The sequence below is a fragment of the Solanum verrucosum genome, unplaced genomic scaffold, assembly GCF_900185275.1.
Source record: "Solanum verrucosum unplaced genomic scaffold, falcon-dt-bn FXZP01000112.1, whole genome shotgun sequence".
Lineage (NCBI taxonomy): Eukaryota > Viridiplantae > Streptophyta > Magnoliopsida > Solanales > Solanaceae > Solanum > Solanum verrucosum.
In genome coordinates, this window is record NW_026020441.1 from 2260215 (window position 1) to 2277108 (window position 16894).

General features: G+C 28.9%; 1 protein-coding gene and 1 pseudogene across 1 annotated transcript; both read left to right on the plus strand.

The window, feature by feature from the left end:
• Positions 1–6674: 6674 nt before the first annotated feature.
• LOC125808375 (WUSCHEL-related homeobox 5-like) lies at positions 6675–9839 on the plus strand. The gene is made up of 3 exons (XM_049488081.1): positions 6675–6731; positions 9256–9553; positions 9637–9839. Exons 1-3 carry the CDS (start codon positions 6675–6677, stop codon positions 9837–9839), a joined length of 558 nt encoding a protein of 185 aa, XP_049344038.1.
• Positions 9840–14267: 4428 nt separating this feature from the next.
• On the plus strand, positions 14268–16008 carry LOC125808376 (uncharacterized; annotated as a pseudogene).
• The last annotated feature ends 886 nt before the right edge of the window (positions 16009–16894 follow it).

The following is a 16894-nucleotide window of genomic DNA, read 5'->3' on the forward strand; positions in this document are numbered from 1 at the left end:
AAGTGGAACAATGAATCTCTCACCTCATTCTCATTACTCTTAACACATCAACAACGAGAGAAATACACGAATTCTACTATATTACAAGGTTTAGGAGATCACTTGTCTTAATTCAATCAATTAGTCACTCAACACTTGAGTCTTCCACTTCCGACCAATTTCCAAGGCTACACAATCTATATCAATCAAGTATTCACAATAAATTTCTGAAACAACAATACACACATCAATTACTTTGAAAAATAGGTCAATCAACTCAAAACGCAATTCTAAAAATAAGGTTTAAATTCAAAAATTAACACTTGAAAATGTTACTCAAGGCCTTAGGAACTCATTGGTGAAAATCATTTCGAAAAGGGACTTAAAATTAGTTCACAATCTCTTTTTTAGTTTAGAACTTGAGTTCCTGAAAAACCTTACCATTTACCAATCAAAATCCCAAATTTTGATGTTAAAATCCATAAATAATCAAAGGAAAAAGAATTTTTAGGATTACAAAAGCTTACCCAAATGATTTACCACAAGAGAATCGCCTTCAAGGGTTTCGAAGATGAACAAAAGCACTAAGTGTGGAGTGGTGATTTGGAGTGTATTTACGCATTCAAATATTATATTTTATTTGTATTTTAGCTAAATTTTGAGTGTAATCTTATGAATATCCCTGTGTTTATTGATGACATATTGTGATAAGCTAATAGACATAATTAGGTTGATTTCAAGTAAAAATAACAAGAAAAGACTCATATGATAGATAGAAATGCAAAGCAAAGTGATCTGTCTAAAAATGAAACAAAAATAACTCTATGAAGGAGCATCAGATGAGTCTTGTGTCACATCTGTCTAGAAACTAAATTGTAGAGACTCAACAAAAAGAGATTAAGTAATTAAGAAGGACTGGATTTGATCCAGTCAAAGTAGAGTTCAACTGGGATTAGGATTTTGACCCTAATCCTAATCCCGATTGGACTATATATCAACTAGGTCAAATCCATTCTGACAAACAAGGGTCGTAGTGCTAAGGGCATCACGAGGGACACTACCCCACAGCATGAGGCCCTACTCGTATTTTACATCTGTTTGTTGAGTTTATATATGAAGTTCAGTTCTTAGACATGTGCGGTGTGAGACTCATCTCATCGTCCTTGTTGGAGCTATTTTCCTTCATTTTAGCCAAAATTACTTCGTTTTGTATTCAAATCCATTATAATAGTCTTTTCTTATTGTTTTCTATCCCGAAATCAACATAATCATGTCCATTAGCTCATCACATCATATCATCAACAAACACAAGGATATTCACAAAATTACACTCAGAACTAAGGTTAAATACAAAAGAATATAATATTTGAATGCGTAAATACACTCTAAATAATTCACTAACACATGTCTTGAAAAAGGATTGAACGAATGACATGAGTCAGAAACATTAATTAGAACAGATAAATTGTTTTTCATCTTTAAATGTCGTTTAATTAATCATTTATCACGAGGGGTTAATTCATGGAAATAAGCTCCTAAGAAACCACTCTTGTAAAAGCAGTAGAATCACCATCTTGTAGACAATTGCTTAATTTATTATGATGAATTTGTCTTGTCTCATTTCCTGTTTATAGTTTTGTTTATTTAGGTATTCCCCTCCATCGATCTCATTCTATTTAATCCACACAATTGGTTCTTGAGAGAATAAATGATTGGGCTATGATTGTTAATGTAGGATGTTTTGCCTGTAATTGAGAGTATAATGCTGCTCTTAATTAAAGGTGTCGCCAAAATGGGTGTCTTGAAAACTTCCATTACTGGGCCACTAACAGACATAGTGGCGACAACATCAAAATTGACGCAAAATAGGGCCGCCTTGATTTCACGCGTGCCTATTCTTATAGTTATTACTCCATGTCATCCAAAATTAATTATTTTTATCATGATACACCCTTTAAAAAAAAGGAAGTGCTAAATGGCCAAAAAATTAAAAAAATTATAATATTTTTTTATTTTAAAATAAATTGATCTTTTTTTTCCATTTTTTAGTTAAAAGATATTAAAGTTAAAAGGGTAAAAATGTTTAAAAAGGTAAAATAACATAGATAAAATATCATTCTGGCAAAATTTTGTATGGCAAAAAAAATTTTCCTACAAAAAATTAATTAACAATATTAATCAACCAATAATATTACTCTTTTTTATTTTTGATTTCCAACATGAACTAATGACACTAATCATGTTTAATTAAAACGTATAATGAGATTGAATACTACTTCCTCTAGTCCAATTAATACACATAATTGAATTGTTGTAGTATGATATATCCTTTAAAAAAGATATTTAAAAACATTAATTAAAGGGTAATTTGTCAATATTACCTTTTAATTATTTTCAAACTCTTCTTAAAAGTAGTGATAATAACAATTTGATATTTTAATAGTTTAAAATCGCATTTAAAAAAGGGTAATTCTAAAGAAGAAAAAAACTTAAACTTTGAAAATTTCATTTTTTGGACTATAAAAAAAAGTGTCAATAATTCAGTTATATTGGACCAAGAGGAGTAATATACTCCTCATGTTTATTTTTATTTATGTATGATAGATTTGGTATGTTCTTTAAGAAATAATAATAATTAATATGAATATTTTATCATAATATTTATATTAGTAATTGATATATGTGTGCTTAGGTCTTGAGATGATTTGGGAACTACGTAATTAGTGTTAAGAAAAATAATTAATGTTTATTTATATATGTTAAAAGTGAAAAAATATTTTTTGAATACTTGACAAATAAAATTGATGGAAGAGTATGATTTTTGTCTTAAATTTAAGGTGTGTTTGGTATGAAGGAAAATATTTTTCATGAAAAATGTTTTTCTGAAAAACAAGTAGATTTTCGACTTCTTTTCTCATGTTTGGTTGGTGAGTAGAAAATATTTTCCTGAAAAGATTTTTTAGTGTTTGATTTATAAATGAAAATTAGTTTTGAGAAAATATCTCTTTTTTTACTAGAGAGTAGAAAATAATTTTTGAATTGATATTGAAAATATATTTTAAAAATAAACTTAAATTTTTTTGGAGGGAGGGGTGGGGGGTCGAGGGCAGGGGTGGGGTCAAAATAAAACTTTGAAATTGAAAATATTTTTTAAAAAACAAACATTACATTTTTTTTGGGAGGGGGGGTTTGAGGTTGGGGTGAGGGTGGATTCTGTATATCGGACACACTCATCATTAATAGGTGTGTCAAGTAAAAAATAAACAAGTAAACAGGTACAGAGGGAGTAATGTGAGATGACATTCCATTCATCACCTCCTCACACCAAAATTCAAATATTGCTTAGTAGGGATTTCACTAGCTGATCCAGTGCAAACACATTAAAAAACCGAGGTATTTCAATCTCCCGCAAATATCCGATTTTCTAAAGTATCAAATTGAATTCGACTCTAACACCACAAAAAATTTGGTCTCTACGCACGGATTTTAAAATGAGAAAACACGAGAAAATTAAAGTGTAGTGTCATTTAGTTGTGCGTGTTTTTTCCCAATTCCCAAGAATGTTCCGTCGTATCCTCATTGTCCAATGTAATCTGCTACACTCTTCTATGACGGTAAAATCAACAATTCATTTAATTTGTCTACTACCTCTTGGCATTAATACTTTCTGCTGCCTTCTAACTTCTAGGAATATTAACTACTTAAATCATGCACTTGGCAAGGGTGTCTCTATTTTTTAAACTAGTTTCTTTTCTTACGAAAAATCATTTTGGCTAGAAAATTTTGGTCATAATTTAGTCAAAATGGTTAAGGACATATATATATTATAAAAAATAGAAAATAGCATTTGACCAGATCTAATGTGTTATGAGTTATCGTTTTTTAAATGTTTTATAAATTATTAAATTATATAGTTTAATTAGAAAATGATCAAATGACCTCCCAATCTATTACCAGATTTTCAACTACACACTTATTCTTCGCGGGAGTCCTATTACCTCCCTCAACTACTTTAGAATGGAATAAATAACCCCTTAAGTGCTGAGTTGGCATAGAGAGTATATGTCATTCTCTTTGAGAGAGTGAGTCACCTATTTTTTTTTAAAAAAATCCGTTTTTTTCTAAAAAAAATTTTCTTTCTCTTTCTTTCTTCTTATTTATCTATACAACTTTACATTTTTCACCATTATCATTGTTGAAGCTTTTTCAATAGATGTTTGGTATAAAAATTATAACAACTAATGCATTTTATGAATAAATAATTTTTCAATAGACATATTTAGAACATATCTAACAAATTAAATTTATTTTTTTAAAAAAAACATACCCATTAATTAACTTTTTTTAAAGTCATGGACTCAAGAGTAACAAAATCAAAGTGAAGTAATTGTATATTTAAAAAATATCTTCAAACTTATTAAAAGAAACTAAAACAAAACAATTTTTTCTACATTTTTAAAGAAGGATCCTACATGTTCTCATAAAACCCATGAAGAATCAAAATCAAAAACTCAAATTATAAATTAATCATGAAAAGTTTAGAGGGAGAAAGAATAAAAAATTGGGAAGAGAAAAGGTGACTTGAATTTTCGTTTTTATAAATTGTTAGAGATATAGAAATTTATTAAGGTAAAAAATGGTGTTTATTATAGTTAGGGTTGAAAAAATGATTGGGGAAGAAAGGAAGAGGAAAGAGGAGTGCTTTTTTTTTTAAAAAAAAATAAAATTAAATGGTGAGATACACGTGTGAAGTGCGTGTATTTCACCACAAGACACATGCCTGATAATGACATTTCAGGGAGAAAATAATTTTACTTTAAAATAGCTCAGGGGGTTAATAGGACCCCCGTAAAGCATACGTGTGTAGTTGGAAATCCGGTAATAGATTGAGGGGTCATTTGGCCATTTTCTCTAATTTTATTCAAACATAATAATTTAAAAAAAATACTTAATTGGAATTTGGAGGTCATATTAGTAACAAATATAAGTAATGACTCATAATTGGAGGTCATTTTAGTAAAAAAATAGAAGTAATGATTCACAATTTATAAAATCGACGTAATTACTATATTTAAAAAAATTTAAAACATACTTAAATAATTTCAAATGTAATTAAAACACGTTTTAATAACGATAGTTAAGAATTAAAACACGTTTTAATAACGATAGTTAAGAATTAAAACATCTTAAATATGATAGATATCAACACATTATATATAGGAAAAGAAATCTGAAATATAATTCTTAGTTAAGTATTACATGTAATAATGCTTGAAATTGCCAACATAAAAGTTTAATCATTAATTTGCTATGATTTAGATTATGTAATTTTATTTATAATATAATTTTTCTGATGATAATTTAAATGATTTTTTTTTCATTTCAAACCTTTTCTATCCATCTCTAGAAGTAGGACGAGAGAAAGTCGATATGCTATTTGAAAATTTTGCCTAAATATTTTATTTGTAGAACAATATAAAAAACTGATGACATTTAAAATTCAATATCATTAAAATCTCACCTTATATAAATTTTGCACTTAAACGGCATACAAATGATAAGGAAAATAAATAAAAGAAAGAATTTTTAATATTTAAGAGTTTTAAATTTAAAATTTTACATGTTTAAATAATTTTTTTAAAATAAAATTTGTAATTTTTTTACTTACAATATGGTAGATATCGACACATTATAGAAATCATAAATATCATATAGTTCATGAGTATTATCGGGTATCAACCTCATTTAACATCAATCTAAGAGAGATACACATTAATGTTGAAGTTTTGCATATTAATTAATTATTATATTTTAGAAGAATAAATTAAATATTTAAATAATTAAGTGACGACTCTAACTACAGCAGCCCAAGAGAGTTCTCACTCGTTAATGTTATAGTCTTGTGCTCATGTTATGACGATGAATAACTTGCGAATAAATTTATATTTGTTATTAATATTATCTCTAATTAAGTAGTTTTATAAAATTTGATATGTCTAAATAAATTTAAACTGCGTATTTAAATAATTTTTGAAATACAATTCGAAAATATTTTAATAAAATTTTATAAATAATTATTGTGATCCCTACAGTGCCCATATTTAGCTAGAATTTAGAATCTTATTTCTAAGGGGAATAGGGGAGACTGGCGTGAGTTTTCTTTTAAAAAGAAAACAAGTGCATATTTTTTCTGAATCAACTGTGTTTTTGATTCTCCTCTTTGGACTAGGAAGAAATCTCTATAATTAGGGATTCTTCTAACCCTAGAAAGAATAAGTTTTCTATACGATACTTGCCCACCCAAGTATTGAGAGAGTTCAGATGTGAACTTGGGATCACTTAGAAGACCGCGAACTGTTGTTTAACTTGTGGATTCTCTTGAATGTCTGACTTGTGAATTCGCTTGAAGGTATCTGCTCACGTTTCAAGAGGTAATTCTTGAATTAAATTTTGTAAAGCTTATGTGTTCTAGCATGATTGCACATATTCTAGCATAAAACGTAGGTTATCTATTATTCATGTAATCAGAATAATTCTGATATGCTTCTGTGCATATAGTTTTCCAACAAAAATATGGAGAGAAAAATTGCACGTGGTTACAAATGCAATTAGAACAAGCATGAGGTTTACTGTTTATTGAAGTTTATGCATATAATAAAATGATGTGATATAATTTAATAGCATAATATATAAATATGTCTTTTGATTTTGCTTTAACTGATATTTATGCCCTTAATTTTGGGTGTGCACAAGTAAGCATTTAAACTTAAATAAAATTAAACAAGTAGACATACGTGTCTTATGTGACATAATACACACAAGACACCACAGAGGACACAAAATTTTCATGTAGGATGCTACGTATGACGAATGTGTCTATTTCTTCAATCTTATATAAGTTTAAATGTCTACTTATGCAAACCTAAAATTTAAAAATATGTATGTTTTATGCCTAGATTAACGAATTAACTTAGGTACTTGGAAATACACATACAAAAAGATTTTGAAAATGAATAATTAGGAAGTGCATGTATGATGTACTCTCAAGTGAATCAAAAGTTGAATATTGAACTACCTATTTCATTAAACAAAAAGGGAGGACGAATAGAGAAAAGCATTATGGACATGTGTTGCTTCTCTTAAGAAAAAAAAGAAAAGAAAAAAAAATATGAGATCTCTTTAGTTTTGGTGGCTTTTACTTTTTGTTTGCACGCCCTAAAAAGAAGGTTTAACCCCAACAATCTTTGACTGAATGAGTCAAACACTGTCTTTGCCAGTCCTTGCGATCACAACCCTCCAACTGGGATCAGACACTGACATATATTGACTTTCACATCCTTCACTTCTCTTCCTTTGCACTAACATCCACTTCCATTAACAAATTTGTGTGACGGAGTAAAAAAATTTTACGAAGAGATTTAAAATATGAAAAAATAGATACATAAAAAAGTTGAATATGATTCAACATTCCTGAATAGTTCAGTCTTTAGGTTATTAAGTTCATTTATTTTTATCAAGGTTTAAATATTTAATTGATCTAAATTATTAAGATTTTGAATAAAGTCTTAATATCATTAAAATGTACTTTTATGTGGGATAATAATATTCACTGGCATTTTATACAGAATTACCAACCACTTCCGTCATCACATTATCACCATCATTATCATTGTCAACCATTGATTCCATCACCAGCTATCTCTATCATCATAACCATTACTGACAACCACCACCGATGTCGACCATGACAAAGTTGCTACCATAGTATCATCTTCATCATTATAGTTATATACACTTCCACCACCATCGTTGTGACCGCGACTACCTCCACCTTTACTATCAAACATTGCGGTCAATCTCTACTATCAATCAACTCTACCATCACAATTAGCAACGCCGCCAACTACCACTACCACATTTAACTATCACACATTTTTAGCCATCACCACCTTCACTATCATTATCAATCACTACCACCACTGTAGTGATCAATTCCTACAGCCAATTACCACATCCACCATCATAACAACACCACCTTCAGCTACCATCAAAACATCGCCAATTACCAGACATTCTATAATTAGCCACCACCAACATTAACATCAACCAATTTTACCATCATTACTATCACCATCATGACAGTCACTACAACACCAACCACCTCACCATCACATCTTACCACCACTATTACTAGCCACTGACATCAACCATACCACTACCCGCTGTCACTACAAATTATTTCCACCATCACTAGCGAGCATAAATATTGTTTATTTTTAATCAAACAATTATTTTATTTTATTAAATTCTTATGTTTTTTCTAATATTTAATTATTTTTTATTTGAGTTGTATATTTATTATATTTACAAATAAATAAATAATGTACTTTCAGATATTGAAAAATAAACATTCTTAATCATTCAATGTTCGAATTTAGAGATAACAGTTGAGCATTGATCAAACTTGGACGCTTAAATCTTAATGAAAATAAATGAGCATCAACATTCCCTCGGTTCCAATTTAGCGCACTTTCATTTTTAACATGTCTAAAAAAGAATGTTACTTTTTTTAATATTTAGAAACAATTTAACTTGAAATTTTATCTACTCTTAATGAGATGATTTAGAGCTACATAAATATTTAAAGGTCATTTTAATTAGACCAAAAATTTGACGTAATTTTTTTAAATTTTTTTTTTTGTATTTAATAAAAAAGGTCTCATACATAAAGTAATTACTAGTTATGATTTTTTTAAGAACGAAATACTTTACATAATTCTTTATGTCCGGTACTGTAACTATCTCTGGTTGTACTTGTTGATTATAAGTATTCGCAAACCAAACAAATAATGTGCATAAATTTAGTATTAACGCATTCATAAATATCAGCCAATATTATCTATTAGCACTAGCATATGATATTAGTATATTATTTATCAACTCAAATCTACGTTCCCCCATATATTATTATTATTATTATTATTTTAATGCAAAAGTAGAGTTGTTGCCCCTTTTGTTTGTTCACATACCGAAACTTTGAATAGTGGCAGCTTTTGTGCATGTCTATCCCACTCTACACATAACACCACGCAAAAACAATTGGATCAAATCCTCAAATTAAGTACCTAGATAAAACAAATAATACTACAAATTAAACAACAAAAGACAAATCCATTAAACTAAACTTCAAATAACTAGTATATATATCCCCGGCCCCTTTATCTTGCTTGCACTTGTTAAGTTGATAAAAAAAAAAAAAAAAAAAAAGCAAACTAGGATACAACTTTTTCAAATATGGGTACAAAATGTGGTCGATGGAATCCAACGGCGGAACAGGTTAAAGTTCTAACTGACCTGTTCCGCTCTGGACTCCGTACCCCGACCACTGATCAGATTCAAAAGATATCGTCTCAGTTAAGCTTTTATGGAAACATCGAAAGTAAGAATGTGTTTTATTGGTTCCAAAACCATAAAGCTAGAGAACGACAGAAACGTCGTCGTAAGGTTTTGGTTGATGAATCAATCAATGACGAAGATATGAGAATCCAATTCGATAATATCTCTTCAAACAAACGTAAGTACTCAGCAAAACGTATAATTTATTTTCTTACATCAGCTGTTTGATTTCTTACATCATTATTAATTTTATATGTGCAGATTTTCCAGAGATAAATACTAATCATGAGACGGCTGAGAGAGTAATAGAGACTTTACAACTCTTTCCTTTAAATTCATTAAGTGAATATGCTGAGACGGAGAAGTTAAGGCTATTCACTGAGGAATACATGACATTTTCCTGCTCTATCGGGGCGGAAATGGATCATCCAACGTTGGATCTACGTCTAAGCTTCTTTTCATAGAAAAATAAAATAATTATGTACTTGTAACATTATTGTCGTATCAATCAGTACTAATTATTAGCAGTAGTAGTAGTATATATATTTCCTACTATGAAATATGAATAGCCAAGTATAATTATATAGTAAGGAGGGTTTGCAAGTTTGATGTAGTGATTATCTAATGAGTAATCTTTGAAAATGCATTGATACTTGTACTACTACTACTAATTAATCCAATTTGGTTCGACATATTCCTCTCTGTAAGCTCACGGAACACTACTTTTTAAGTAATTATTTTCACGTATTACTTAGCTTGTTTTGTTCATATATATGTGAACGCTGGGAAATTTAGACTTTTGCTTCGTATCCCAAGGAATAATGTTTTTTTTTTACTTACATGACTGTCAGGAAGAGTAAGAAAGCAGTGGTTTAATTTCTGCAATATCTGCTCCGCCATCCATTGTTGAAGTTTTATATATAATATAGTTAGGTTAGGCTACTCTTTTCAAAACAAAAAAAAATAAGAATCGAAATGAATAGCCAAACCCCTTCTATGAATTGAAGCAACTAGACAGTTAGGGTTAGGGCGTATAAAATCGAACCGAAAATCAAATCAAATCGCAAATTGAGTCAAATCAGAAAAAAAATTCGACTAGTGGTTTGGTTTGATTTGGTTTGGTACTAGAAAAAAAACCCCGATTATATTTCGGTTGGGTTGATTTGGTTTTAACTAAAAAAAAACAACCCGAGACCAAACCAACCCGACATTATATATGTAATTCTAAATTTTATTTTATACATAAAAATATTTACTTTGATATAATTTTAAAATAGTTTTTATACTATTTCATAGTTTTTATCTTTTAATATATTATTTCAAGTTTAAAACTTAGAATTCGGAATGATCCAATATAGATTATAGTTCATAGATGTTGATAATTATAATAAAACTTAGATCAAAATCAAATTAATACTAATGCAAAAAGGAAATCAATTCAACACTAAGAATGGCAACAATATTGAATATTTGTTCTTTAGTTTTACATTGGTTTAGGCAATTAAAATACATAATCTAATTTTAATTTTCCTTAAATATTTAGTAATGTAACTAATACTTATTAAACTTATTTTAGTATGATTTAGTATTTTTAAATTACGATCATTTTCATTATGACTTTGCAATATTTATTTAATATGATGATATCATTATTAATTTTTATTGAATAATTTTTGTGTCATCAGTACTTATCTCATATTTTGTGTTATTTTTTTAAGAAACAACTTAGATAATTGTATTTTGGTTGGACTAAAGAAATATTTGGAGAACAAGTTAATTATATGTTTGTATGCAAACTTTACCGAAAAAATCCAAAAATTTGAAAAAATCCGAGGTTTATTAGTTTGGTTTGATTTATAAATTAAAAAATTTGACACAATGGTTTGGTTTATAAATTTATAATTTTTACACAAATAATTTGGTTTGATATTCAAAAACCCGAACCAACCTGGTCATATACATCCCTAGTTAGGGTAAATTTCATAAATGGTCATGTAAAAATTATTGGAAAAATAATTATAATCAATTCGGTTCACTTTTACTCATTGAATTTGAATTTTACACCTTTCTAGAGAAATAATGATTAATATAAGCATTTTATCATAATAACTACATTAATTGATGTATACTTTTAGGTCCTTAGAATTGATTTAGAGAGTAAGTAATTAATGTTGAAGGTAAACAAGAAAATAATAATATAATTTTTTTGATATGTTAAAAATGACAAGTAAAAGTGAAAATTTATTTTGTAAATACTGGAAATCAAAAGTACGTAAAAGTGAGTGGATAGAGTATATTATCTTTAAAAGAAAATTATCGTTTTTAAATAGGCTACTAGGTTGCATATCGATCGACTCGATTTGGTTTTGACGTTAGATTCGACTTATCGGTTATCGATTTGTAGACATGCTAAACCGTTAAGATATATTGACTTATCGGCTATTGATCGTTATTGATATAACCATTAAGATTTGACATAAGAAAATTCATGAAAATTCACTTTAAAACAAGGTGACAAACCAAATGAACCATGCAAATGAGTTGCCAATGTTGACACCCAATTTTGACCCTCCTTGGTAGAAATTATTTTTCGAGCTTCTTAGATTGCAAATGATCTAGAATAATTAGTTTATAAAATATTTTTTGGAATTTGGAAGTGATTTTAATCATTTTTTATACTACTTAAATAACACATAGTTCTTATATACTTATTAATATATTTTATAAATATTTGAAAATCATATAATATATATATATATATATATATATATATATATTTCTTTTTAGCTAAGTATTTCATTAATTTAGTTTATTTAAATCATAATTACAATTTTGAATTGATTAGTTCATATTTAAATTAATTATGTTATAATTAAGTCAATTATTTTATTTTCGTTAAGATTAAGAAATTCATTAATTAATTTTTATTAATTTGTCTTGTTAGTTTTAGCCGAATTACTAATTAAACTCATTCAACTAAATATTTAATTCAATTTGGCTACAATTTCAACTCAAAGTGGTTACGATAGTAATTCAATAGTAATTTAATAACTTGCAAAGATAGTCATTCCTAGCTTAAGTTCCAATTCCTTGAGACCTGAAATTGGGCCAGATTTCCAACAGCTTCTTCCCCTTCTTATTTGAGAAAATTTTACATATAGCAAATAAAAAATTGCTAATTGTATGCTATAGCAAACTTGGTAAAATTGCAGTCCGTAGCAAAATTATAGTTTGCTATGGACTTTTCTTTCTGTATATTCGCTTGTCAATTTTTATTTTTTTTATACATTTTGATAGTTTAAAAAATAAAAGGGCATTAATTTCGGTTAGAAAAAAAAGGAAAAAAAGTCACTGAAGTCACGCACGTTCTGTTCCATTCGAATTCCCTTCCTTCTTCGTCGTCTTCAACAGTAAGAACTCCATTGTAACTCAATTCAGAAAATTGATCAAGCAATTGACGGTACTACACAAACAATCGAGATCATTGGACTGTAGAGATAGCAATAGGAGGTAATTTCATGACGAAAACATACTCTGATTTTTCCTTTTTAGGTCGAAGATGGTGTTCAACATGTATTCAAAATCAGATTTCCTTTTTAACTATCATCAATTTAAGTTGAATGTATATTGAGAGGTGTATATTTTGTTCGAAATAGAGTTTAACAATTATGATTTGTATAGTTAATTTATAATCTACAAAAATTTGTGATCTGGAAATTTTCTGGATGAACTTGTTGATTATTTTGAATTTGTGATCGGAGATTCGCTCATTTCACAGTAATATTTGTGTTCGGATTTGTATATTTGCTTAGAGTTTATACGTATAGGTTTTCAGATATGATTCAGTAAGATATGTATAATACATATATGAAACTATTATGTGTATATTTTATACAGTTATCTTCATCATAATACTGCACTTGTATGAAATTATATAATTGTGTATAAAGTTATAATTTGTGTATATAATTGTTTATATATAAATGTATATGCAGAATGTGTATATAAACGTTTATATGAGTATGTAATTGGAATATGTATATATGTGAATAACTGAAGTTGCTAGAATTTGTATAAATATACATTATGTTTGTTGTTGAAATTCTTAATAGTATAAATGTATATGTATATATAACTTTTTTTTATACAGAAATTTTGAAAAATGGCTTCATTAGCTATTTTGGTTATGCATTCCGGTAGATGGGACAATGACAATTGTTATGTTGACTATACAATTGAGGGGGTGATTTTTAAAGAAAGTTCATCGTATAGGGAGTTGTATAATGTTATTGCAATGCAACTCGGTGTTGATACAAATTTGATTAAGCTGAAACTTGAGTATAGGGTTAAAGAAAGCAAAACGCCAATGTTGATTCACAATGACATGGGTGTTAGAGTGTATATCATGCTTAAAAAGTCTGCAGATGACTTCAACAAGTATCCAATTTGTATAAGCAAAATGGATAATAGTAGCAATATCACTGAACTGTGTGAAAGTTCAAATCAGGAGAATGATATGGTTACATCAATTTGTAATGATGGTATTGATGATTTTGAGACTATGCATATGACAATTGGTGAATTGGTAGAGCCGTTTTGTGTCTTGGGGTCAGGGAGCTGCGATTGAGTCATTTCAGATCCTCTTAATAAGTACGTGGAGATTGACCAAGTGTATAAGAACAAAGCCACTTTGAAATCTGTGATGCAAAATTATGCAATTGAAAATAGATTTCAATATAGAACTGTGAGGTCAAATGCAATCAGGTAACTAGTTTATACAACAAATACATTAGTGTATATGGTGTTTTAGTTATTTGTATATTGATATGTTGTGTTGTATTTGCTGATGTAGTTATACGCTGGAATGTATTTCTGATGAATGTGAGTGGTTGATGAAAGCATCAAATATCAGCAAGTCTGGAATGTTTAGGATCCGAGCATTTAATACAGATCATACTTGTCCTTTGAAGGATAAAGTGTATTCACAAAAACATGCAACAAGCAAGTTGATTGGTGGGATCGTTAAGCCTAAGTTTGTTGATCACAAGAGAAAATATACACCTTCTGATATTAGAAGTGATGTAAAGATATATTTGGGAGTTGATGTAAATTACTCATTGGCTTGGAGGGCTAAAGAAAAGGCTCTGATTTCATTGAGGGGCACCACAGCTGCATCTTACAGCAAACTTCCAGCATACTTGTATATGATGGATATTACATATCCAGGCTCGCATATACGTCTAAAGAAAATAGACAAAAATGAATTCTTGTATCTTTTTGTTGCATTGAATAATTGTATACAAGGCTTTGATCATTGCAGGCCTGTCATAGTTGTTGATGGAAGTCACCTAAGAGGACTGTATAATGGAACATTTGTGGCTGCAAGCACAATGGACGGAGCAGGTATGTTTCATTGTGTTTTTGAATGTATATTTTTGATTTTATGTTAATTTGTATGTAAATAAAAATGTAGGACATATTTTCCCACTGGCCTATGGTATCATTGATTCAGAAAATGACGCATCTTGGTCTTGGTTTTTTGTACAACTAAGAGAGGCTTATGGGGAATGGAGTAATATGTGTGTAGTCTCCGATAGAAATGAGAGCATCATAAAGGCAGTCACAAAAATGTATAAAAACGTGCCACATTATGCTTGTATGTGGCACTTGTGGTGTAATGTAGAGAAGAAATTTAGGAAGGCATCAAAGGAGCTAAGTCCTGTGTTTTATAATATGGCAAAGACTTGCAGTAAAGTTGAGTTTGATAGGTTGATGGATACTGTAGAAAAGGTTGATGTAGGTGTCAAAAAGTATTTGGAGCTAGCTGGATATGATAAGTGGTCAAGGTGTCATGCAGCAACTCATCGGGGATGGGCTATAACGTTTAACATTGCAGAGAGTATAAATGCTGCATTAGTGTCTGCACGTGAATTACCAATTTTTAACTAGAAGAGGTTAGACTGATGTTTGGGAGATGGAATCATGACAACAAACACGAGGCAACCTGCACATTTACTCCGTTGATTGGAAAATTTCAGAAGATACTGATCGAAAATGAAGCAATGAGCACATGAATGAGGGTATGTTTTATGTATATGTAGTGTTAATTAATCAATTATGCACACAGATAGAATATATATACAATTGCATAGACTTATACATATAAATAAATCTATTTGTATGAAACAGGTTGTACCGTCAACTAAATATATATACAATGTGACTGATGATGGTAGGAGTTTTGTGGTATGTTTAATGAATAAAACATACAGTTGTGGAAGGTTTCAATACAAAGAAATACCATGTGAACATGCTTGGGCTGTACTAAAGCGGAAAAGTCTAGTGGCTGATGGATATTGCTCGGATTTGTATAAACCAAAGACGGTTTTGAAGATTTATGAGATACTAATTTATCCATTGCCTGATGTAGCAGAATGGGTGATACCTGAATACATAATGTATGATGAAGTCCAGCCTCCAAAATTCAAAAGACCTCTAGGAAGGCCAAAAAATAAACCCCGTTCAAAAACAAAACGTGAATTGCTTGGTCTCAAAGGGAAGCATATATGTAGCACATGTGGAGTTGCAGGTCACAATAGGCGTTCATGCAGAAACAAACTTCAAGAAGTTTAATAAGCTCTTTTGATTATATTTGAGTGTAAAATTCGATTTTATAGATACTTGAATGTTATTCTGAACTGGAATGTTGATGATGGAATAAAATTGTTATGTCCTATTAATTGTGATCTTTTTTATCTTCATTTTGTATTCATGCTCTTGTATATATTATGAATTATCGTTGGCGTATATATTGTACATCATATACATAAATTCTATATGTATAAGTTAAATTGAACGTTTTATTATATTTGTATAAGCTGGATATTGAACATTGTATTCTATTTGTATTAGTTATATTGATTTTCCCTTTTTGAAACAGAAAATGTATATTCATAATGAATTAAGGGAATTAAAGATTGTATAAACTTTCGACATTTATACAGTTAATCTGTAAATATATGTTGTTAGTTAAGTGGTTTGTATACTTATACTTTATGAACATCCTATAAGCCTAACAATGTAGATGTATATATTCAACATAAATGTACTCTTAGATTTATACTGTTAGTGTATAAACAAACATTGTATAAGTTGATTTGTATAATTAAACTTTATGAACAAATTGTATAATCCTAACAAATGTATATTTATACACTCAATATAAAACATGATTATACAGTCCAATGACCCACAAACCACAACTTCAGTTTATCATTGTGATATGTATAAATGTAAGTTTTATCTTTCCTTTTTTTTTACTTGACACAACAATAAGTGTATACATATACACAACATAAAAGATACACATAGATTTATACAGTTAATGTATAAATATACATTATATAATTTAGTTTGTATAATTATTAAAGTGTTAAACTGCATATATAATGAAATTAACAAAAACAAGTAAGTAAAAGACTTAATCGATCAAATGAGTATATTACAATCAAAAAACTGA

What these genes read in the sequence shown, in the direction of transcription:
- LOC125808375 (XM_049488081.1), top strand. Translation starts at nt 6,675, where the DNA reads ATGTCTTTTGATTTTGCTTTAACTGATATTTATGCCCTTAATTTTGGG. An exon ending in TTAATTTTGGGTGTGCACAA is followed by an intron (nt 6,732 to 9,255) that starts GTAAGCATTTAA and finishes AAAGCAAACTAG; the next exon opens with GATACAACTTTTTCAAATAT. An exon ending in TAATATCTCTTCAAACAAAC is followed by an intron (nt 9,554 to 9,636) that starts GTAAGTACTCAG and finishes TTATATGTGCAG; the next exon opens with ATTTTCCAGAGATAAATACT.